At 38.2% G+C, this 25,020-nt stretch overlaps 1 protein-coding gene across 1 annotated transcript; it reads right to left on the bottom strand.

The window, feature by feature from the left end:
- Window positions 1-512: 512 nt before the first annotated feature.
- On the bottom strand, window positions 513-24,643 carry LOC126416435 (zinc finger protein rotund-like). The gene is made up of 3 exons (XM_050084157.1): window positions 24,397-24,643; window positions 23,564-23,755; window positions 513-2,698 (listed from the first exon to the last, which is right to left on the bottom strand). Exons 2-3 carry the CDS (start codon window positions 23,567-23,569, stop codon window positions 1,418-1,420), a joined length of 1,287 nt encoding a protein of 428 aa, XP_049940114.1. The 5' UTR covers window positions 23,570-23,755; window positions 24,397-24,643; the 3' UTR covers window positions 513-1,417.
- Window positions 24,644-25,020: the final 377 nt, after the last annotated feature.

Genomic DNA, 25,020 nt, shown 5'->3' with positions numbered 1-25,020 from the left:
TCCAAGATTGTAACACCACCAGTGTACATGTGCTATAGCTTCTGAGCAATCATCACGTTTGTGTTTGTTTACATCAGGTTTATTCTTATTATGAACGGATTACATATGCGAGTGTTTTTTAACTGTGCCCGTCTGCAACTTGACATGTCTTCTTTACGGTAAGTAGCAATCTATCTTTTCCTACATTGTTGATATTCTTATCTGGAGTTTCCACTGTCTGAAGGAAATGAAACAAAGAAAACATAACTGCAGTGAAAGAAGATACCCGACAGATGGCAGCACTGTTGCCAACTATCAACCGCAAATTACAAACGGCTTCAGGAGAACAAGTCTTCTGTAGAGCTGTGGCAACAATGGAACATTGCTGTAGAGACATACAGATATATGTGATTAAATCACGTAGACACGCAAAAGCAGCCACACCGAGCACGCTGACACTGTCAGGGATCTTGTTTCGCGAGCTCTATTATAGGTAAATTTATACAAAAGATATTTAGACAAAAAAATAACAATTCATACTAAAATACAGCTATAATTAATAACAACTTTCATTTTAAAATTTCCAAATACATGCATGTTACAAATAGCTCCAGTCTTTCAAGAGTAACACCTCATATTTACATGCATGTAATCACAGTATTGGTGACCCATAACACAATATTTTGTTACATTTAATACTATCATTAATGAGAGTTTTAAATCCTGTGGAACTTTTCTTGCGAAACAGATAAAATTATGTCATGTAATTGCCACAAATGGTAATAAGAACACAATTAAAACCTTTTATTATCTGTAACATTTGCAATACTTTTAGACTGATGTCTTAACTTTGGTACAACAGCCACATCATTTAGACAAAAATAGACATAAAAATCAGTCTTAGTGTTACCATGCTTCAAATATGAGTAAGTTATTTAATTATGAAGTCATGACAATTTCATAGTAAAATATATATATATTTAAATTCTACATATACATAGTATATTTAAAAAGTAAATGGCAATTAATCCATTCTCTCTTTACCTGGATTGCATCTGAGGTAAAACAAAGTTCATAACAGTCACTCACGCCAATATTTGGCACAACACTACACAGCAGTGAATGGCATTAATCAGACATCATAGATAAAAACTTATGCTCTGTCTATTAAACTCCAGTCAGTTTTACATTCAAGCATGTAAAAATGGCACTAAATGTATTAATATATTTCTTTTAATACAAACAAAAAAGAAAGACCTAATCACATTTCATTAAAAGAACTGTGCACACCACACTCACTTCTGCATTGCTATCCAAATCGGAGTAGCAACTGGGTCATTTCTGTCAGATTTTTTAAATAATCACACCGGTATATTCCACTGTTTATCAAACTGAACACTCCTACAATAACACCTTTTGCATTACTGGCAGCATGCTGCTAATCAATTTCTTCCTTAATGCCCAAAAGACGTTCACTTGATAGAGATGAAGAGAGGGGCTGCTGGGCATAGTTTTTAATTTGTTGCAAAGAGATAAGTTGATTAGGAAATGTGTTGGATGTGGTTTTTGGAGCATCAGACACAACACCAGCTGACAATGGAAATTGACTTACTGTCGACGGAAACGCACCATGCTGAGGCAAAGGAACAGCTACATAAGATAGATACTGTGGAGCAGACGTCATCACCTGTGAGGCAGGATTCACATGCTGGTTGTGCTGGGTAAGGTGATTAACGTGCATGAGCCCGCTTACAGTCTGGAATGGGGGAAGATTTGAAGATGCGAAAGTTTCACTCCGAGAGATGGAATAAACAGAAGTAGGATTAGGAACAGATACCGAGCACTGTTGAGATTCAGATGTCTGCACTGGTAGCCTAACTGTACTTATAGCATCTCTGGGGCTATGATCTTTCGTGACCAGATTTTCACCCACATCATCAGCACTCTCTCCATTGTTTCCACTGCGATCAGTGTCTTCATCCTGTGGCTGGTGTGTCACGCCTTGCTCAAGAAGGTCACGAAGTTGGGATGCTGCAGATCGCTGTTCTGTAAATGGGGAATTATTCATCTGTCGCAAGGCCATATTTTCCCGTGCAGCAGCCTCGGACAAAACGTTACTGAAATCTGGAGATACCTTGGCCCAATATGTCTGAAGGTCAATAGCCGAATAGCCATCTGCTTCACTGCCTTGTGGATTTGCTGGAACATTCGGTTCAGCACCTGATAAAGGTGGTATCTTGTCTGTCCTATCTGCATGTTTCTGCATATGCTTCGCCAAATGCACTTCCTGTGTGTACGACTTCCCACAATATTGGCAAATATGGGTCTTCAAGTGTTTAGACTCCTTGTGTCTGGGAATATGTTCTATGAGGGAGGGCTCATCTGCAAAACATTTATGGCATGAGTTGCATTTGAAAGGCTTATCCGTCTGGTGGCAACGAGAGTGACTATGAAGATTACTCAGCTGAGAGAAAGCCTTGCTGCAGCCTGGCTCAGGACATTTATACGGTTTGTCACCTGTGTGGGTACGGATGTGCTGCTGCAAATGGGAGAGTTGAGTGAAGCTTCTCTGACATATTTCACACAGGTATGGCTTGATACCCAAATGAATTCTAGTATGCTGTGTGAGGTATGAGCTGTTTGCAAATGCTTTGGAACATTGTGTGCACTTATATCTTTTCGTGTCACGTGCTTGGACAGTATCTGCACTTTGAGGCCTCTGTAACATTAAAACAACAAATATCATTAACTCACAAGCTTAAAATCTATGCAATTAATACATTAATCATAACAATAGATAATGTAACCAAAAGCAAATATGGGCAATTTACCAAGCACACAAACCAAAATTATAAACATATCCCTCCCACACAGCTCTATATACATATTTTACCACACACACACACACACACACACACACACACACACACACACACACACACGGAGAGAGAGAGAGAGAGAGAGAGAGAGAGAGAGAGAGAGAGAGCAGCGGTATGAGAAAGATACATATTCATCCTTCAGTCAGGTGGACACATTAATCCTTTGACTGCTGGGGACGTGTAACTCTTAATGCCTCGCTGTTCCCCTGGCGCACCTGAGGCGTATATGCGCGACCTTGGATCTTCCCTACATCGCTAAGGACGTGTTTACGCATCCCACATCATCGGCCTTCCCACTGCTAGGGACGAGTTTAGGCACACTAGTAACAGTTCCCTGAGCGCTACAGACATGTATACACGCAGAGCTGTCTTTCCGCCCTGCTCTTCCAGTAGTTGTTCAATGGTCTGATTGTATAGTTCGAGAGTGCTTATATGATTGTTGCTGTGTTCCCTCTTTGCAGAATTCGAATTAGATTACTGTATTTTCATAAGTTTTCTTGTTTTCTACATGAGAAATGTCACGCTGCCGTGGTTACACAGATAAAGAAATCCTGTATATGCTCACTAAGAGTGACAGTGAATGTGAATTATCGGACATTGCTAACTGTGAAGAGTTCAACAGAATCTCAAGGCTGTAGTCCTAAGCCCTTTATATCAGAGGGGAGAGCAAGAATTACAGTCAGCAGTCCCTCTGAATCTGAGGAATCAGAAAGTGACAGTGAAACGGTTCGGAAAAGAACGCACTTAAGTGACACATTTGACTGGAAAGTAACCGATTTCCAGCCGTTAAACCATTACTTCGATGACTCCAGTTCAGGACACAAATGTCAATTAGATACTGACCCAAGCATTCTTTCATTTTTTGTGATATTTACGTCTCAAGAACTGTTGCAATTTATTGCAGACAAAACAAATCGTTTTTAGGTTTACACCAGACAAAATACTACAGAATCTGTGAATTCTCGGTTGTCAAAGTGGAAAGACACTGGATTTGACGAAATGTATTGTTTTGTTGCTGTTTGCCTTCTAATGGCGCAAGTTAAGAAGTAAAAATTAAGTGATTATTGGTCCAGAGAGACACTTTTGAACACACCAATTTTCAGCAAAATTATGTCCCGAGACCGTTTTTGTCTACTTCTGAGAACATTACACTTCAGTGATAACTCTGCGAGTACTGGAGGCGACAGTCTATTTAAAATTAGGATGATTGTTGACAAAGTTCATAAGATATTTTGCAATTCATTTCACTCACATCACAAGCTTTGTATAGATGACAGTCTGTTGCTGTTCAAAGGACGATTATCTTTTAAGCAATTTATTCCAACCAAGTGAAGTAGATTCGGAATAAATACATTTGTATTGTGTGACTGTCAGATTGGGTATATTTTAGATTTTACTGTATATACAGGCGCAGCAACAGCAATTGGGTTCCGCAATTTGGGGAGAAGTGGCGACGTAGTGGCAACTCTTATGGGACCCTACCTGGAACAGGGTCATATTCTATATGTCGATAATTGGTGCTCCAGCCTGGAGCTGTTCCTCTGGCTTTACAACCATGGAACAGCCACATGTGGCACTGTTCATAAGAATAGGCGCAACATGGCAAAACTGCAGAAGAAATTAAAATGAGGAGAAACAGAGTTTAGGTCCACTGACAAAGTCCCCACTACCAAGTGGTGCAATAAGAGAGAGGTGTACTTGTTGACCACAAGTCATACAACACAAATGGTTGAAACAGAGGAGACTGACAGAAATACTGGCAAAAAAATAAAGAAAGAGCGCAATGTATTGTAGATTACAATTCAAGTATGGGTGCAGTTGACCGTTGTGACATGTTATTGAGCTCAGTGGGATCAGTACATAAGACTGTGAAGTGGTATAAGAAATATTTTTTTCACATTCTGAATTTGTACATTCTAAATGCTCATGCTCTCGATCAGTCGGCAACAGGGCGAAAAATGGCATTCACAGAATTTCACCTTTCTCTTGTAAGGGAGATTGTGGAAAAATACGCTACAGAAAGCACAAAAGCTGGTAGGGGAAGGCATTACGATGACGAGAATCCTCTGCGATCACAGGGAGACATTTTCCGGCTGTTATCGTGAGTTTGCACAAAACAGAAAGTGCACTGGTAAACTAGATACCAATGCAAAACTTCCAATTTTCCATTATGTGTTGTACCCTGCTTTGAGACTTATCATACAAAGAAGCATTCCTAACTATTTGGAAGTAAATTTCAGAAAATTTAGTGATGTTTCTGAAGGAATTACTAAAAAAAAAAAAATCCATTTTTAACTTCGCCAGTGCGCAATACCTGTACCGTGGCGAATGTGATTACGCTGAGTATATTACGCCAGTATAACAAAACCCATATATTAATCTGTGTACGATACATTTAAATTATTAACATGTAACATGGACAGTTATATTCTTTTATCCTTAGTAGTACAAATGTAGACGCATTGGTCTACTTGTGCAAAACATGTTTTCCATAACTGATTGAAACGCCTTTGATCAATGAGAAACAACATGCTAAAGTAAAAACTCTTTTCTCAGTGCGATTTTTCTTCTTACTTTGCCTCTGTTGTTAGCCAATATTGAACATTAAACTCATTGTTCTGGGGAGGGTGGGAGGCTTAAAATTTGTTGTTCAAATGAGACCTGCTTTGAAGCATTAGTAGAAAGTGGTATTTGAAAAAGAAGTATCGAATATACCCTGTTTCCATCCTTTCATGAAAATCAACACCTTCTCGACTAATTTGTAGATTATTGGAAAATAGTAGGGGAATAAAAATTTTTATTCCTTATTGTTGTGCAGTCAATCTATTGCACTCTAAATTTCATTTTCATCATGCGTTCACATTACTAGATATGCTAACCAGAAGTTTACATTGATTTCGGGCCTGATTTTCACACCCCACTTTCATTCCAGTTGTACAACTTGGTATGTTTTACAGGGCACAGTTTTTTAGATAAATCTTGGCTGTATGACCCATAAGGGTTATTCCTCTATAGTTTTTACAAAGTCTAAAAAACTGTGCTCTGTAAAACATACCAAGCTGTACAACTGGAGTGAAAGTGGGGTGTGAAAATCAGGCCCGAAATCAATGTAAACTTCTGGTTAGCATATCTAGTAGTGTGAACGCATGATGAAAATGAAATTTAGAGTGCAATAGATTGACTGCACAACAATTTTGAAAGAATTTTACTAAATCGAATAAGTGAAAAGATAGGAAAGGAGCTGAGTGGAGAACAGCATGGGTTTAGGAAAGGAAGAAGCATGATCGACCTGATATATTCTGTCCTTCAACTGATGGAGAAAAGTTGGAAGTATAACAAAAGGGTGACAATGATTTTTATAGACATAGAAAAGGCATATGACTCCGTTACCAGGGAAAGACTCTCGGAAGAAGTGAAGAAAAAGAAATGAAGAAGATAGATACAGAAGATGGATACATTAATGTAATAAAGACAATGTACAGAGGACACAATTGTAGAATTAGAATACCATTGGGGAACTCTGAATACTTCGAAACAAGACAATGACTTAAGCAAGGAAGTATTCTATCTACTGCACTTTCTAATGTTGTGGTGGAGGGAATGAATAGGGCAGTTAAAGATATAGTAAAACAAAAAGACAAAAAGATGATTTTTGCAGATGATATGGTAATATGGGGTGATAAAGAGGTAGACATACAGTTACAACTTGATGCGTGGAAGGAAATAATGAAAAGGTATGGATTAAAAATAAATAAAGATAAGAGTGAAGTAATGGTATTTGGAAGAGAGAAAGGGATCAATGGAAATATTACCTTGAATGGAGAACCCCTCAAAGTGGTAGAAAGTTTCACTTATTTAGGAAGTGAAATATCTAGGGATGGAAAAATACCTAACGACATTAATAGGAGGTTACAGAACTGAGGCAATTTCTACCAAACAATAAAACACCTGATTTGGAAATCAGAAAAAGCAAAACTCCTTATGTATAACAATTATTACTTCCCTATTGTCACCTATGGTGGAGAAACATGGACAATGACAGAAAGGAACTGGAGTACACGGCAAGCAGGGGAAATGAAATTTCTCAGAGCAGTTAAGGGAAAAACAAGAAAGGACAGAGTAAGGAATGTAGAGATTAGAAAGGACCTTAAACAAGAAAGTATGAGAAAATAAATTGAGAAAAAGAGATTAAGATGGTATGGGCATGTTAAGAGGATGCATGGGCAGGGACTCCCCAAAATTATGGAAGAACTAAAGATGGAAGGGAAAAGACCTAGAGGGTGCCCAAGAACACGGTGGAAAATGGGAGTGAGAATATCTGTGGAAAGGAGAGCTGTGACATGGCAGCAAGTAGAGGAAGAAAAGTGGCGGGAGGACCGAGCAAAATGGAGAGGACTCCCCAGCACCCAGACCCAGCAGTAGCTGGAGCGGAATCCGGATATAGCTAGTTTTTTAGCAAAGTCACTACAAAAATACTGCATTTTAGACGTTTTTACTAAATCTTCAATTTTGCACTTAATTCATTCAGTACTGAAAAGTGCTATGGAAATGAAACTTTCTATTTAAGAACCTTGTGTTGTTAAGTTACTACATGCCAAGTTTCACGTTCGTCATAATATTAGTTCAGGAGATGCAAGAAGCCAAACTTTGAAATTTTTTCGGGCACTAATTTTTTTGGCCCATTTACCTACAATTTTCTGGCTTAATATGGTTCGTAAAATTCTTTTCATTATTATTCTTAAGAGAATGCATAAAGTTGTACAAGATGGCCAAATTTTATTTCTTTACAAAACCTATTGCCCAACATATTACAGCTCAAAGTTGCCAAAAATTCATACTGGCTCTGCACAAGTCGTATTCAGCAGAGAAATATTCAGCACAGGGCAGGTTGGACAGCGGACCGATCCAGTCCCAGTGGCAGCTCCAAGGGACAGGCACACAGTGCAGGTAGATGGATTACACCACAGGCCACGGCGCCTCAGTGCGCCTAGCAGGTGGCATGCCTCCAGCAGTCAAAGGGTTAACATATAAGGTGACCTAACAAATACCAACAAAGTTAGAAACCTTGATAATAACCCATGATATAGAAAATATGGTAGCATAATTTATGTCAGAAATTCCAGCCAAGCAAAACAAATTTGAAAGTGAGGGACAAATATTAAATTAACATTAGGTTCAGTCCTAACTGTGCTATGCTATACAATACAAAACTATTATATTAACAATTTCAGCCTGCATAACTGGGTTTGAAATAACCCACACACAAAACAAGATCAGTACTTTTATTTTATGGAAGTGATTACTGGAGTTTAATATGAAGTTAGACTTCAATATTACATTACTGATATTCAATTTGCAAGCGCTGCCAAAGAAAACAATGAAAATGCTATAAAATTATATCGAATGCAGGACATCTCCATATTACCCAAATTACATTGGCAATTACTAACAGTATAAAGTTTTGTGGTGTGTTTGCAACACTTTCAGATCTACCTGCAGTTTTCTGAACTGCCATGTATTTTTATGCCTGAAGGGCAGATAGGCACAACAAAAAGACTGTCACAAACAAAGCTTTCGGCCAATCAGCCAACAATCCTTTTTTTTGTTGTGGGTTTCTGCGACTCAGCATCTCTACTATATGGCGAGTAGCAACTTACCTTTTCACAATATTGTTACATTCCATCCTGGATTTTCCATTGTTTTATTTATGCCAGAAGGCTCAAAAAATGGTTCAAATGGCTCTGAGGACTATGGGACTTAACTTCTGAGGTCATCAGTCCCCTAGAACTTAGATCTACTTAAACCTAATTAACCTGAGGACACACATCCATGCCCAAGGCAGGATTCGAAACTGCGACCGTAGTGGTCGCGCGGTTCCAGACTGTAGTGCCTAGAACCACTCGGCCCCTCTGGCCAGCCGCAGAAGGCTCTTTTCAAGTCACAAGCAGAAGGAATATCATGTTTAATGCCTTATCAAGAACAAAACTGCTGCATACAGAACACAAGCCCAGATCGGGCAAAGATTAAGAAGCAAATTGTTTGAACCTTTTTTCAAAGGAAACATTATTTATAGCAACTGTAATTTTCAATTTGGCATTTTATATTTTATATATTTCAAAGTTTTAAATATGTAACGACATTTTAAAATTGTGTGGCATAAGTACGGCTATCTCGAATTAAATAAATAAATAGTGCAGCTTCTTGTTCAGTCTCATGATCAGTATACCCCATTCCGCGACTTTGCCTGGATTTAAAGCACCGTGTTCCAAGTTTACACACCTCTTTACATTTCAGAGCCAAATCTAAACTGCAAAATATGCAAGTCATTTTTCTAAAAAGCAAAATACATGCATTGTGTGTAAAAATTAACACACACTACAAACAAAGCAAAAACAATTCGGAACACTATTAACCAGTAATGGGCGCCCTGAATAAATTTCATAGTTGAGCAAAAGCTAGAATCAAAACAATTGCTATGGCAAAAATGACAACACACAGAAATTGTTGGCCATCAAACATTATTTCCTCACTTTGGCAGCGACAATTTGACTAATAATAATCAATCAAATGTAACCGAATTTAATTTGCTTTATCAATACTGTATACACCACTACCGATGGCCCGCAGTTTTAAAAAATACAACACATGTGAATATTACAAAATGTGGTAATTCTCCTGGCAAGACTGACTTTCCCAGTAAAATGTTAAACTCTTGTACTGACTTCATAAGATCACCACTTAGCTATAGTTAATCAGCTAAAGACTAAAGGCAAGATTCCTGACACTTAAAAATACCATTAAAAAACACATTTAACGCATTAACCTAAAACTGTGGTGGCTAAAGATTACTACAGGTTGTTCACTGCTGCGGTAAATAATCTTCTATATGTCAGTGTATGTATTTGCTCCAGAAATGATATTTTTCCCCTCAACAATATTATTTACTCGCACTTTAATGAAAAGGTTTTTAGATTGGCATCTTAAAAACTATTTTTTTACTTCCAATAATGGAAAGAAAATCATCTTATTTACTGCATTTATGTAAATCACTTATATGAATGATTACAAAAGATTGAAGATTTGATATTTGTTTTTTAATTGAAAGTTTTCTGTTAGATCACTCAACAGAACAATCTAGACAGAAAACATTCATTGAAGTGCAATTTGTTGCCACTCTAGTATACACTCTCAGTTCACACAAATGGTATCATTTGATCAGATGAGCCATTTGAAAGAAAGAGAAACAGGGATTAAAATACTAGGAATAATTATATTTTTGTTTGTTGCTCAAGACTGTCTTTCTCTATTCATAACATGTTTTCTCCAATTTAGTGTTCTGTTTACTTTGTCGGACATGTCACTGTGTTGTGCTCCTGATGTCACTGTGTTGTGCTCCTGGTGGAGTATGCTCAAATACCACACACCAAATTATATGATACATCATCTGTGTGAAGTAGCTGTTTATTGTGGCAAAGGAAGAATCTCCTGTAAGTGCCTGGTAATCAATGTTCGGATTTCTCACAATTAGCATATAGATTCTCTTACTCTTTTCATCTTTGCCAATTGAACTAAAATATTGTTCAGAAACTCAACTCTTATGTCTTTGTCAGTTGCTTGTGTCTCAATAAACTGTTCATATGCATTACAAAACAAGCAAATGTCCTCTGTAGGAATTGAAAAAGTATCATTTTGACACTTGTTCACTGACTCAGTCTCTGTAATACTGCATCATTATCCACAAAATAGGCACATTTGTTGTGACATTTACATCAGCGCTCATGGACTGTCTTATCTTGCTGTAGATGTGCATCGAAAATAATGTGCTATGTAAGACTTCATTTTAATTGTAAATCTGTGATTTGCAGTAGAGTTTCAAGAATGCCTGTCATATGTAAATGCAGCAATCAGTTTAAAAATAAAAATAGTTTATTTATAATGGTTCTGGAAAACTGCAAAGGACTTATGTGACAACCCACGTAATTGTGTTGTGCCATGTCATTTGTATTAGCAACTTGATATTTACTTGTGAAAAAGTTTGCTATTTGCTATCTTGTAATTCCTTTACTTTTGATGCTCTAGTTACTCACTCACTTGATACACCAAATGTGCAAAGAAATTAGCCCACACTGTGTAAGATTAAGTCTTGATGTGAAACAATACAATAAAAGTCTTAGTTCACATCAGACTTGCTGTTTTCTGTATGCAAGATGTACTAAGCCACAGAAATGAGCTTTTTGTTAAGAATATATGAAAGTTGTGACAGAACTGAAATAATTTAGGAGTAAAGGAGTCCATTCACCAAATAGCACAAGCGTTGACTGATCGACAGGCACATACTAAAGAGAGAAAAGGCTCTGATGAGCTAGAGTACAAATGTATACACAGAAACACCCATGCAAGTAAGTGCCCATCCATTGTGCTGGCTGGACACACAAACACTGGGATTGCAGTTCAGCAGGTAGCCTAGGGTGGGATTTGTATCTGATGGGTTGAATAGAGGGTTGAGGCTGTGGCTTGAATGGAGAACATGGGCAGGAGGGGTGGCAGGTACACAGGTGAGGCATGTGGTACATTGGTACCAGTGCCGGTAAGGTACAGAAAACGATGATGTGTGGATTGGGAGGAGCTGACAGGACAGAAGAAGGGGAAAATGTTGGGTAGAGGCTGAGGGGACAGTGGGATGGCAGAGATCAAGGGCAAGTGTGTTGCAAGGATACCTCCCACCTGCATAGTTTAGAAAAGATAATGCCAGAGTGACGGGTACCAATGATGTAGGTTGTGGTGCAGCCATTGAATTGGAGAATGTGGTGCTCAGGTGCATGTTGTGCCACTGGGTGGTCAGCTTTGTTCTTGGCCAGACTGGCAGTAGCCATTCATCCTGGTGAACAGCATGTCAATTTTCATACTGACACAGAAACTTGTGTAGTGGTTGCAGCACAATTGGTATATGACTTGGCTGAATTCACAGGTGGCCCTTCCTCTGATGATGTAAGATAAGCCTGTGGCAGGACTGGAGTAGGAAATGCTGTGTGTGTGTGTACTGGGCAGGTCTTGCACCGGGTCTTCCACACATTACGGAGACTGAATGAGTGAACTTAATCCACATACACTGCCTACTGAGACACAAGCAGCTGACAAAGACATAAGAGTTGAGAATCTAAAGGCTAATTGAGAGAAATCCAGACACTGATTACCAGGTACTACAGGAGATTTTTCCTTTGCCATAATAAACACCTACATGGCACAAATGATGTATCAAATAATTTGGTGTGTGATATTAGAGCATACTCCACCAGAAGCACAACACAGTGACATGCCTTACAAAGTAAACAGAAAACTAAATCAGAGAAAACATGTTATGAACAGAGAAAGACAGTCACATGCAACAAAAAATATAATTATTCCTACTACTTTAATTCCTTTTTCTCTTGCTTGTAAACAGTTCATCTGTTCAAGACATCATTTGTGTGACCTGACAGTATAAACAAGAGTGGCACCAAGTTGCACTTCAATGAATATTTTCTGTCTAGATTGTTCTATTGAGTGATCTAACAGAAAACTTTCAATTAAAAAACAAATATCACTGCTTCAAACTTTTGTAATCATTCATAGAACTGATTTACATAAATGCAATAAATAAGATGATTTCCTTCCACAATATAAGTAATAGTTTTTAAGACACCAATCTACAAAAAAAAAAAACGTTGTGGTTAAAGTGCAAGTAAATAATATCGTTGAGGGAAAAAAAATGTCATATCTGGACCAAATACGTACACTGACACATAGGAAATCATGTACCACAGCAGTGGCTAACCAACAGTACTCTTCAGACACCACAATTTTAGGGGATTGTATTTTCTCATCACTAGCTCCCCTTACATCAATAAAAATTATAACTTTCCATGCTAATCTAAACCTCAGATGAGGTCTCTCTCTTTGTGCAACCACGATTTCGAATTTCAGATGAAATCACTCACAAATTCAAATACAGAACAGACCATTCTGCCTGTGTACCTCCAACCTGACATGACAAACTGCCAGCACCTGCTGTATTCCACATACTGGGCAGTGCATGGACAGCACTTTAAGCTACAGTCTGTGACGGGGAACAAAAACTTGTTAATGAAGCTGCTCTTGGTTGCTTGCTGTATCATACCTGGCATCCAAAATATTTGGTAGCAAAGTGGAGAATATTGTGTCTTTTACTTAAAATTATAATGTGTTGTCCATATGACTGTAACAGGAGAAAAGTAGACTTAATATAGACATATAATAAATGTAACAAGGATGTAATACAACAGGTGAAACTCTGCGCCTAAAATGGAGTCATCCACAAATACATAAAACTATTAGCCTTTTCATGGGTAATTTGTACCGATGTTTCATTTTCTACATTCATTTGATAAAAATTTTACGTATTAATGCATGTAGAAGGATTTGAATAACGTAATGCAAAATGTGCAACAAAGAATTAAGTAGGCATTTTAACAAGCGACTGCTGTTCCAGTTCATGCAATATATTGAAACAAAAATATTTGTAATGAGAAAATACAATAGTATGTGATAGAATAAGCTTGTACAGAACTGTGTAATGTATTAGGTTTAAGTATTTGTGTATTGTGAAAAGTGTTTCTAAACAAATGTTGGTCAGGTATATAGGTGTTAATTTGACAGGAGCAGTGTGTCACATGACAAAGCACAGAACAGAGACACAAGACAAAGATCATGGTCTGGTGTTTGGGAGCCAAACGGATAAGGTGGGGTACAACAGCGTGGGATCACACGCATTTTGATTCCGAGGCAGGGTCAGGCATACAGGATTGTTCAGCAGCTAATCTTTGGGTTATAAGTATGTGAGCTGTGAACATAGTGGGATTACAGCGAATGTGATGTAGTGAACTGTTTATTGCCTGCCACTGCTATGCTAAAACTATTTACAGACTTGACTGGACCACAATGTGTAGGACCACCATTCATAGTTAAGCAAGTTTCTATGAATAAAGCAACTATATAAATCTAACGTGTGCTAAACATACATTAATATCCTTAATTCTCGATTTCATTGGTTAATTACTCATATATATCTGTATTACACTAGCTGACCTCTTAGCCACTTTGATACATCGGTGCAGGGAATGGCAATTGAATCTCAATGTAGACAAGTGTAATGTGCTGCGAATACACAGAAAGATAGATCCTTTATCATTTAGCTACAAAATAGCAGGTCAGCAACTGGAAGCAGTTAATACCATAAATAATCTGGGAGTACGCATTAGGAGTGATTTAAAATGGAATGATCATATAATTCATTGGAAGAATCCTAAGGAAATGCAATCCGAAAACAAAGGAAGTAGGTTACAGTACGCTTGTTCGCCCACTGCTTGAATACTGCTCAGCAGTGTGGGATCCGTACCAGATAGGGTTGATAGAAGATATAGAGAAGATCCAACGGAGAGCAGCGCGCTTCGTTACGGGATCATTTAGTAATCGCGAAAGCGTTACGGAGATGATAGATAAACTCCAGTGGAAAACTCTGCAGGAGAGACGCTCAGTAGCTCGGTATGGGCTTCTGTCAAAGTTTCGAGAACATACCTTCACCGAAGAGTCAAGCAGTATATTGCTCCCTCCTACGTATATCTCGCGCAGAGACCATGAGGATAAAATCAGAGAGATTAGAGCCCACACAGAGGCATACCGACAATCCTTCTTTCCACGAACAATACGAGAATGGAATAGAAGGGAGAACCGATAGAGGTACTCAAGGTACCCTCCGCCACACACCGTCAGGTGGCTTGCGGAGTATGGATGTAGATGTAGAATAATTTATGTAAGGGCATAAAGCAACCGTGTGCAACAAAACCCCTGTGCAGACGAGCCATTTAACAGGTTGTGTGCTCGCCCTGCTAGCAGCAGTAGTTACCACTAACCATCGGTGATGCAAGTACACACAGAAAACCAACACTGCCCAAACAGGCCTAAAGCTACCAACCGGTGGCCATGTAATTCTCAACCCTTAGGCGTCACCGGATGCCGATATAGGGGGGCATGCAGTCAGCACACCGCTCTCCCAACCATTGTCAGTTTTTGTGACTGGGCCGGCCGGGGTGGCCGAGCGGTTCTAGACACTACAGTCTGGTACCGCGCGACTGCTATGGTCGCAGGTTCGAATCCTGCCTCAGGCATGGATGTGTGTGATGTCCTTAGGTTAGTTAGGTTTAAGTAGTTCTAAGTTCTAGGGGACTGATGACCTCAGATGTTAAGTCCAATAGTGCTCAGAGCCATTTGAACCATTTTTTTGTGACTGGTTCCGCTACTTATCAATAAAGCAGCTCCGCAATTGGTTTCCCAAGGGCTAAGTGCAACTTGCTTGCCAACAGCAGCTGGCAGACCCAGACAGTGACACAATCAAATGCTAACCAAGCCCATCAGCACTTATCTTTGGTGATGTGACGGGAACCAGTGTTACCACTGAAGAAGTCCACACAATTTCTTAAAAAATATGGTTAGTTTCATTTTGAGAATTTGCAGGGTGCTTTATTACTGAGGAAGAGAGATTTCTAATTGCCAATAGGGCTACATATAATCTTCTTCTTCCTCTTTTTCTACAATCATCACACATTGCTGCCAAAGCTAACTTCACTTGTTTTCAGTTCAATCAACCAACATGTTTTTTGTGGGAACATTCTGCTGTTGTGGCATCACATCTGATTACAATACCTAAGGAATAGGCCTGAACTAATGACACTGAGGTTACATGATCATTAGTTCATCTGAATGAAACTCATTTTCATGCTGTTGCTTTCAATAACTTTTAAAATACATAGAAATAGCTAATTAAAGTTTTAGAACATGTATACTACAATTCAGTAGTTACAATCTATTGACAACAACATACAGTGTACTCTCAATTATTCGCGTGCAGATTATTCGTGCATCTAAAAAAATGATGTGCAATATTTTCTCTAGCAAACAGCAATAAACAACCCCTGTGTGACAATAAATGCAATTTCAGTCGTTTAAGTATTGTTTCCATTGTTATCGGCCAGCCTGTTCTATGTAAACTGAAAACAAACAGTTTTCTGGTGTTAATCAGCATGTAAGTGTCAACAAAGCACATTAAAGGATATTTGTAACAAAAATGATGGAGAAATAAAAGAATATCAATATCAGAAAAGGAAAGTTGCCACTCACCATACGGCAGAGATGCTGAGTTATGATAAGCACACCAAAAAGATTCACACAATTATAGCTTTCAGCCATTAAGGCCTTTGTCAACAGTGGACTGCAGATGTGTGTGCGAGTTGCATTTGAAAGAGTGTATGTATGTGTGTCTACCGCTGACAAAGGCCTTAATGGCCGAAAGCTAGAATTGTGTGAATCTTTTTGCTGTAACTATCACGACTCAGCATCTCCACTATATGGTGAGTGGCAACTTTCCGTCTCTCATATTGTTATATTCCATCCTGGATTTTCCATTGTTGGAGGAACGAAATAAATATTTGTCGACATTAAAACAATAATTAGAAATAACTGAAAGATTTGAGAAGGGAGAAGTTGCTGCAAAACTAAGTACAAATTATGGTATTGGTATGCATACTGTTAGGGACATTTAAAAAGAATAAGCAGAAAAGACAGAATTTTGTCAGGAAATATGACTATTTCTGGACCACCTATATGTAAAAGCATGAAGAGATTTACATTTGGTGAATTAGATGCCGCTCTTTTGCAATGTTTCAGCCAAAAACGAACAGAATGTGTCAGTCTTTCAGGCGCAATGTGCGCTCAAAAAACTAAATTTTTTCTTGAAGTTATAGAGTTAGAGGGACAGTTTAATGCCTCATCTGGATGGCTAACCAGATTCAAACAATATCACAGATTCCCGAACTTATCATGAAAGGAGAGCAGGTTACTTCAAATGTTGCTGTTGATTCCTTCCAGGAAGAGTTCCAGAAATTCGGGGGAGAGGAAAATTTCACACCAGACCAAATTAATAATCTACATCTACATCCATACTCCGCAAGCCACCTGACGGTGTGTGGTGGAGGGTACCTTGAGTACCTCTATACATTCTCCCTTCTATTTCAGTCTTGTATTGTTCATGGAAAGAAAGATTGTCGGTATGCCTCTGTGTGGGCTCTAATCTCTCTGATTTTATCCTCATGGTCTCTTCACGAGATATACGTAGGAGGGAGCAATATACTGCTTGACTCCTCGGTGAAGGTATGTTCTCGAAACTTCAACAAAAGCCCATACCGAGCTACGGAGCATCTCTCTACATTGATACTCCGCAAGCCACCCAACGGTGTGTGGCGGAGAGCACTTTACGTGCCACTGTCACTACCTCCCTTTCCTGTTCCAGTCGCGTATGGTTCGCGGGAAGAACGACTGTCTGAAAGCCTCCGTGCACGCTCTAATCTCTCTAATTTTACATTTGTGATCTCCTCGGGAGGTATAAGTAGTCTTCCACTGGGGTTTATCTATCATCTCCGTAATGCTTTCACAATTACTAAATGATCCTGTAACAAAGCGCGCTGCTCTCCGTTGGATCTTCTCTATCTCTTCTATCAACCCTATCTGGTACGGATCCCATACTGGTGAGCAATATTCAAGCAGTGGGCGAACAAGTGTACTGTAACCTACTTCCTTTGTTTTCGGATTGCATTTCCTTAGGATTCTTCCAATGAATTTCAGTCTGGCATTTGCTTTACCGACGATCAACTTTATATGATGATTAAATAATGCAGATGAAAAGTGGACTGTATTGGAAATGTCTCCCAGCCAGAACCCTTGCTTGTAAGAGTGAAGTTTGTGCTCCTGGATATAAATCATATGAAGAATGTGTTCCAATTTTGTGCACTGCTAGTGCTTCTGGGAACCACAAAGTGAAACTACTAGTGATTGGGAGAAAAAAGATCATTCGAGGACATCACAGCTAAGGACTCCCTATGGATTCACACACTTCTGTACCACAACTTCGATGATTTCTAGAAGAAAAAGAATTGCCACACAAGGCTGTTCTATTGCTTGAGAATACTGTTTCACATTCTTATGAGAGGATTCTCATACCTGAAAATGGTTTCACCATAACTATGTTTTTACCTCCTAACATGACTGCCATTAGACAGTCAATGGACCAAGGCATAATTGCATTGGGAAAATGACACTACCAGGATGGTCTACTGATAATGCTAGCTGATGAGGATGATTTAGTGGTGTTTTGTTCTGGAAGAATTTGAAATTCTAGATGCCATACATGGGATTTCTAATGCCTGGCAGGAAATCATGCCACATACATTAGTTTGATCATGGAGGAAAATTCGTCCATATATGGAAGAAAGAGATTTTTGAGGTTTCAGTAATGAAGACATAACAACCGTATAAATAATGAATCTACCAATAGTTTCAAATGGTTTTGAAGATGCCAATGAAGAAACCTTGACTGAGTGGCTAAAGACCTATGCTTGTAAACCCGGTTTTCAGTACAAATGTGACGCCGAAATTGAGACCACTGCTTCACATGAAAACAAAGAGGGGTTTAGTGAATGTGAAAGTTGTGATGAAGACAGTGACCTCATCAGTCATTGTACCGCATTTCAATATGATGATACTGTTCTAGACTATCTGGACCAGAAGGGGTTTCAGTAAAGTGAAATTATTACTGCAAAAAAATTTGAAATGCAGCGTAAAAAAAAGTCAACTCCTCTCAGAAGCAGACCAACATCACAGACTATTTAAAAAATAAACAGCCCTACGGTACCTATGCAAAGAACTTCAGTAACATTCAAACAACGAATACATCTTTGAAAATATATCGAGCATTCATGTTTTTTGATTCTTCGTGCATCTTCTCCCCTATGTTACTCCAAACAATGGTGAGTGTATTGTACAAGTTTGCTGTATTAGGCTAATCTGCTGAAATATAAAGTCCGCATGTTTTCCCAGCTTAAAAATTATTTCATAAAAGAACAATTCATTATCAAAAGAAAGAAAGTTTACGGTTTAACGCCTAGTCAATGACAATGTCACTAGCTTAGTTTAATCAAGAAATTGGAAGAAACTCAACCATCTTCATTTAAAAGCAATAATCACAGCCTCACAATGTCCTCAGAGAAGTGCTGAAACATCCAAGGATATCAGCAGAGTCAAAGTTTGCCAAGAACGTCTACCTGTAGTTCACCTGACTGCGAACTGTCATTTTTAACCATGCAATACGTAGCAGGACAGAGTGGGGGAAAGATGTGGTTTCATCGAGGCCCTTTATACCCCCCCCCCCCCCCAAGGCCTGAGTGGTGGTGTGTCTGGAAGTTTCCTTCAATAATTCTTGCGAAAACCAAGTGACTTCAATTCTGTGCATCACGGTTCTAACCTCCATCACAGAGGCATCAAAAGAAGGGGCGAAATTTGAGTAAGAGGGGCTGTGACAATCTTCCCATTCTGTGACGCGTCCATGGTAGCATTAGCCAGAATTGTGGTGAAGTTCATGCCAATGTGACATCATTAACCCACCTTACATGTCACTGGAACTTCTGAGCTGTGGCCTTGCTATCTGTAGTGTTGGCTAGCCAAGCGCTGTGATTTTGCACCATGACAGGAGGCTGTACGCACCTTTGAGACAAATTTCAAACTTAAGCGTCAGAATGGGTGCGAATTTTGAGGTTTCGAAAAAGAGATCCTTAAGTTCTGTTGTGCTACTGCAATGTAGCTGTGCCACATCATCTAATGTCCACTAATAATCTGGATGCATTGGTAATGTCACTGTCCCCCAAACTCATTATTAAAACTTACTCCACCCTACATTTGTAAGACCCCCAAGTTATGCAACACACTGTTGTTGTCGATGGAACATTCCGACTCTTAAAATGCACTGAAGAGCTCTACAAGCCTACTGGTCATATGAAGTGCAGGTAAGTAGAAAATGTGTCACAACTTAACCCTCGAGCAGGCATGCCTATGTACAAAGTGCACCAATCACGAATAACAATGCCTTGTAGTATTCCATCGTTGTTTCACAACTGCGAGCCCAAATCTATTCCTTCATTATTGCTTCACCTAACACTGTGATAAATTGTGTTGCCATACGTCCAAGAGAGCAGCAATAATATAAAATAAACAGTGAGTTAACTCAGAAAATCTTTACAGTCCAAGCAAGAAAATGACCCAGATTCTGAGCTAGCAGCACAATCCCACTAGGCACTTGTATATGAGATAATTAGCAATTAAATAATCAGCTGGCTGGGATCTGATGCAACTGCTCTGTTTAATACTTCGAGTGGGTCATTACTGTAGGGTAATCCTTGTACTCGGCAACAAAATAATATAATGAAAGTTTATTTTATTATTGTTTAATTAAACAGTGGTTTAGCTGATACAATGTAAGTTTATTTTATCATTGTTTAATTGAACTAAGGTTAATCTGTTCTATTACTAACACATTTTTACCTCGGTAACATAACACAGCTATTCCTGAAATGTGTAAATACTAAGGTGTGCGCCCACTCGTGTTGTAAAAAAATGGCACGCCAACTCACAGGTTAAGAACAAGTGAAATAAATCTTTGCTGGTGACACGCTACAAAGTCAACAAGTAAAACTGTCGAGTGTTTGGTATCAAATGGATATAATTTTCAACAAAATAATTTTCACTTTAAAGGTTGCATACCAGACAGCAATACACAATTTCTTATATAGTTACCAATAATGTAAGAAATCTTTTTTTTTCTGCAGGGAGGTATGAGAAGCCAAAATAATTGTTGTTGGGTTCAAGTATGGCCCAGGAGTGAAGCCAGTCACAGCAATCTGCCTCTACAACACATACATTGGCAACATGCTAATTTCTGGTACCCAATGGGGGATAAAGTAGGTAATCAAAGAGAACCTACAGCGTCCTGCAAAGATCTTTAAATATTTATATTAACAAATTTGTTTACTGTTTATTTGAAATGACAGTTGTGTTGGCATGCTAAATTAGGTTGAAAGATGATATCAGCAAGTGAAATGATACGACAAAAAGCTCGCCTTCGCCTATCAAACAGCGTAAATAGTTACACAGACCTTGTCCACAGGGTCATGTTTTGCTATACATCATGGACCACAAATTTATTGCTACAGTTATGGTGTTGATTTAATGAACTTTCGCAATTTTCTTTTTAATATACTGAAAATTTTGTCTTTGTTGCTAGGATCTGATACAACTGTTTCCAATCAAGCTGCAAAACACTTCTCTGGCTGCTGTTCTCTCTTTCGATACTTACAATTGAATGCTCACATAGGCACCCTTCCTGCTCTCCCCCCCCCCCCCCCCCCCCCTTGCAGTACCATTAAACATCGACCTCAGCAAGTGCTGTCAACATTGCTCTGCTAAACATTTAAGTAACAACACTGCACTTGATCTAGATTACTATTTCACTGTTGTATAACAAATCAGAAATTGTGACTGCATGCAAATTACTGCTTGACTTTTAATATGGGAAACAGTCATGAGCATAAATGAAATAGTACTCACTGCAGATGTTTCCTTAAATACTTATGGCTTCAACTACTCTACCATACTGTACAACAGTTCTTTAAGAGAAATGAAGGACAATATTGCTATTTTTTTCCATTGTAAAACAGCTTACCTTATACAGTTTTCCTAACCTGCAAATATATGTCAATTTCCACTAATTCTGAGAATCAAAAAGGTGAATTATACTACAAACAGAGGAAGCTATACATTTTTCATTTAATGTGTATGTCCATTAAATCACAGATATATCTTCAATGTTAATTTCATTCCTTCTTGTGATTCTATAAAGATACATTAATATTTAGCAGATTGTTATCTAAAAAAAGAAGGGGGAGGAGATGACAGAAACTATAAACAATATAAACTAAAGCAAATTAATCCAGTATAACAGTATCACCCTAATCCAATATTAAAAGTATTGCAGGGTGTATGATTTCAAGTGTTTCTCATTATGCCATATGCTGTATGATTGCCTTAGACTGAAATCTGCCTGCTCATTCCATTTCAAACATTAACCATTACAACCAAATTCGTTAGTATAATTCTTGACAATCATCATGAAATTTCATAATATAGCTCACACTCAGTGTGCTCAATTCAAAACATGTGATCATATTCAAAGTAATTTCACAATTTCTTATTTCTCACATTCCTCAATACTCTTTATTTTTGCACAGTTTTATCAAAAAGTACACACTGTTTTATAGAAGTTTCCTTTATAGTCCCACATTTTGAAAAGCAAATGCACACAAACGAATGTCACATATGCCTAATCAAAATAAGAAATACTCAGAAACAAAACCAAGAAACAAATTTGAAATTTCTTCTCTAAAATGTGGAATCTCCTTGACACTCCAGCAAATTCAGGTATAAAGTGGGGTGAAAAGGGGGAGAGTTGGAGGGTTTCGTGGCGAAAAATGTTCAGTTTTAAAATGTGCATACGAAGTTATGCACCATTATTAAATGTACACCTCAAATGATTTATTGTTTGCTTCTACAGTTAAGAACTACTCAGGGTCGAATACAGGCATTGTGTAGTCAAACCAATGGCAATGTGCATTAGTATAAACACTGTGAATAAAAATGACAAATGCTGAATTAAAATGTTGTAGGGGACAAAACACTGTTTTTGATTTCACATCCATGAAAATTATTGTTGTCACAAACAATTTGTGTATTTGGGGAAAGGAGGGGACAGCAACTGACATTCATAGTTGACTGTATGAAACTGCCAATATGTACCACTCACATCAAGATCAATATTCAGCAGAGATACAACATTGATTCAAATGGGGAAAGCGAAGGACCAAGAAATCCACCCAGCATCAAGTTTAAATGATTTATACAAATCACTGGCAATTAAATAAAAAAATCTTACTAATAATCTGAGATATGTACAATATTTTCTGAATTCACTGTTGTCTCTTGTTTAGTTGTGTCAAATATTAATTATATTTTCTTTTGAAATGTGATACACAGAGTGCAACATGAGGGAACATTTCTGGACACAAACTATGGGTCAGCTGTCAGCATAAACAGCAGTAATATAGATCAAGGCAGTCCGTAGTTCCCTTACCTACCACAGACACTTGCTCTGTCCATTTCAGGACAATGAATAATAACAAGGGACTATGAAGTGAGATGGTGTGGCTATGATGGGATGAAGATTGTTTATTCGCCTAAAGCAAGTTAACTTACACTACATTGTTATGATGATGTTGCAGATGGTGGAACTATCTTCCTCTGACTGTACACTATTCATAAATAGCACAACCCAAGAGAAGATTGTTTTGAATATATGATTATACAAGTGGATGTATGGAAAAAGTGGGGATGGGAGCAGGGTTCAGAAATAGTCCTGTTCCCACTAATAACTCTTCCTTGCTTTTTCACTTTCCCTTCAGGAAGGGATTCAAATGCCATTTCCCTTTTATACATTTAAAGACTTTTCAGTTGTTGGCAACAAGTATTCCAAACTGATGCTCTACACGTATCTGCCTGACAAAATATATGGAGGGCATGCTTGCATACAGAAAGAGGTGTAAAATGTCATTGTTCTACGTGAACCAATATTAGTTGAACTCAAACAGCTATATCATGCAGTTCACGTTGACAGGTACACCTCTCAGTAACTGACTAGTGTTAGGCCTAATGATTTTATTGTCTTAACTGCTATCCACAAAATTAATTGTACAACATACCTGCATAGTCAACTGCAACTTTCATGACATCATCTATTGAAATTGTTCCACAATTTCTTCTGTTCTATGGAAAATGTAATCATCATTTGGATAGCCTTTTCCAAGGTCAATGAGTTGTGCAGCCAATCCGTTTGCATTTCACTATGTAATCACATAATCTGCAAAGGCATTTCTCAAAAGCCATCCTCGTTTCTTTAAGGAAGAAAAGAGAATAATTTGTCAGTGTTTAGTAGCTACCTTTAAACACATATGACAATACAGACAACACCACAATAACTATATAATGCTCAACTAGTTGCAAAAAGCACATAAAGTAAAGTGTGTGAATAAAGAATTGTTCAATGTGTACCAAACACTCAAACCTGGGAATACAAAACATTCTCTTGTAAAAATCATTGTGACACAAATACTGCGCTGACACAACGGACGCGACAGAATCGCAGTTCTCCCGTTTTTCTATAATCATATAGGAATATTTGCGCAGAACATTAGCATTATATTATCATTCAGTTTTTATCCCGACAGCAAACAAATGTCTTCTTTAGTAGTTAACTCTGACTACTTGTAAAAATGCCTGTATGATCCAACATTCCGTTTTCATAAGATTCGAGAGTAAATGTATAAGATACTACTCTTGTACTCTATAGCATAATCTGAGGACTTGTCGAACTGCGAAATATGACAAACATTCTATTTCACAGTTACACTTCTGGAAGCGCTTTATTAAATGACATAAGATACAACTTAAATGACATAACATACAACTAACTCAATGGAACATAATGCTGTGCAGCGCTGAACAATTTGCAGTTATCGCTAAAGAAAATTCACACCTGACGAATTCGGTGACATCCACGAAGGCTCTCTTTGTCTTCAACATCGAAGCACCTGTTTCCGAAATTCTGCAGACAAGTAATTCATTGTCGTCTCATCCTCACACATAACGAATATCACAGCTTCCGTAGCCTGCTTCAAACCAAACAGAGTAAATAAACACACAAACTGCTTGCAAAACACATTTTTTGTTCATTACAAATCATTTGAATCAAAATAGACGCTAACCGGCAAAGAGCTGAAAAATTGTGAATTGGACAGGGATCCCAACATCTCTGAACACAATGAAATAAGAAATCACTGGAACACTTGTTACAGTTGGCTACATGCATTAGGTAACGATCAGCATTTGATCTCTGACTCCAATAAAAATTCTCGTTACACACAAAAAAAATTAACTTTTTGCTTTTTATCATACACCTGAAGCGCTAACGTGAAGGCCAAATTTTTGCAGCTCGCAAATAACGAAAGTTCGTATAGCGTAAAGTGTGTTATGTGATTTAAACGTGTAATCTATGTTGCAATACGTGATAAATGTGGATGGTTCAAATGGCTCTGAGCACTATGGTAAATGTGGATGCTGCCGGAAGCCTAGGTTACACGGCGCCACTGGTGTGCGCAAC

Source organism: Schistocerca serialis, chromosome 8, assembly GCF_023864345.2.
Source record: "Schistocerca serialis cubense isolate TAMUIC-IGC-003099 chromosome 8, iqSchSeri2.2, whole genome shotgun sequence".
Lineage (NCBI taxonomy): Eukaryota > Metazoa > Arthropoda > Insecta > Orthoptera > Acrididae > Schistocerca > Schistocerca serialis.
The sequence above is the reverse complement of the archived record's forward strand: the minus strand, read 5'-3'. Positions and strand labels throughout refer to the sequence as shown.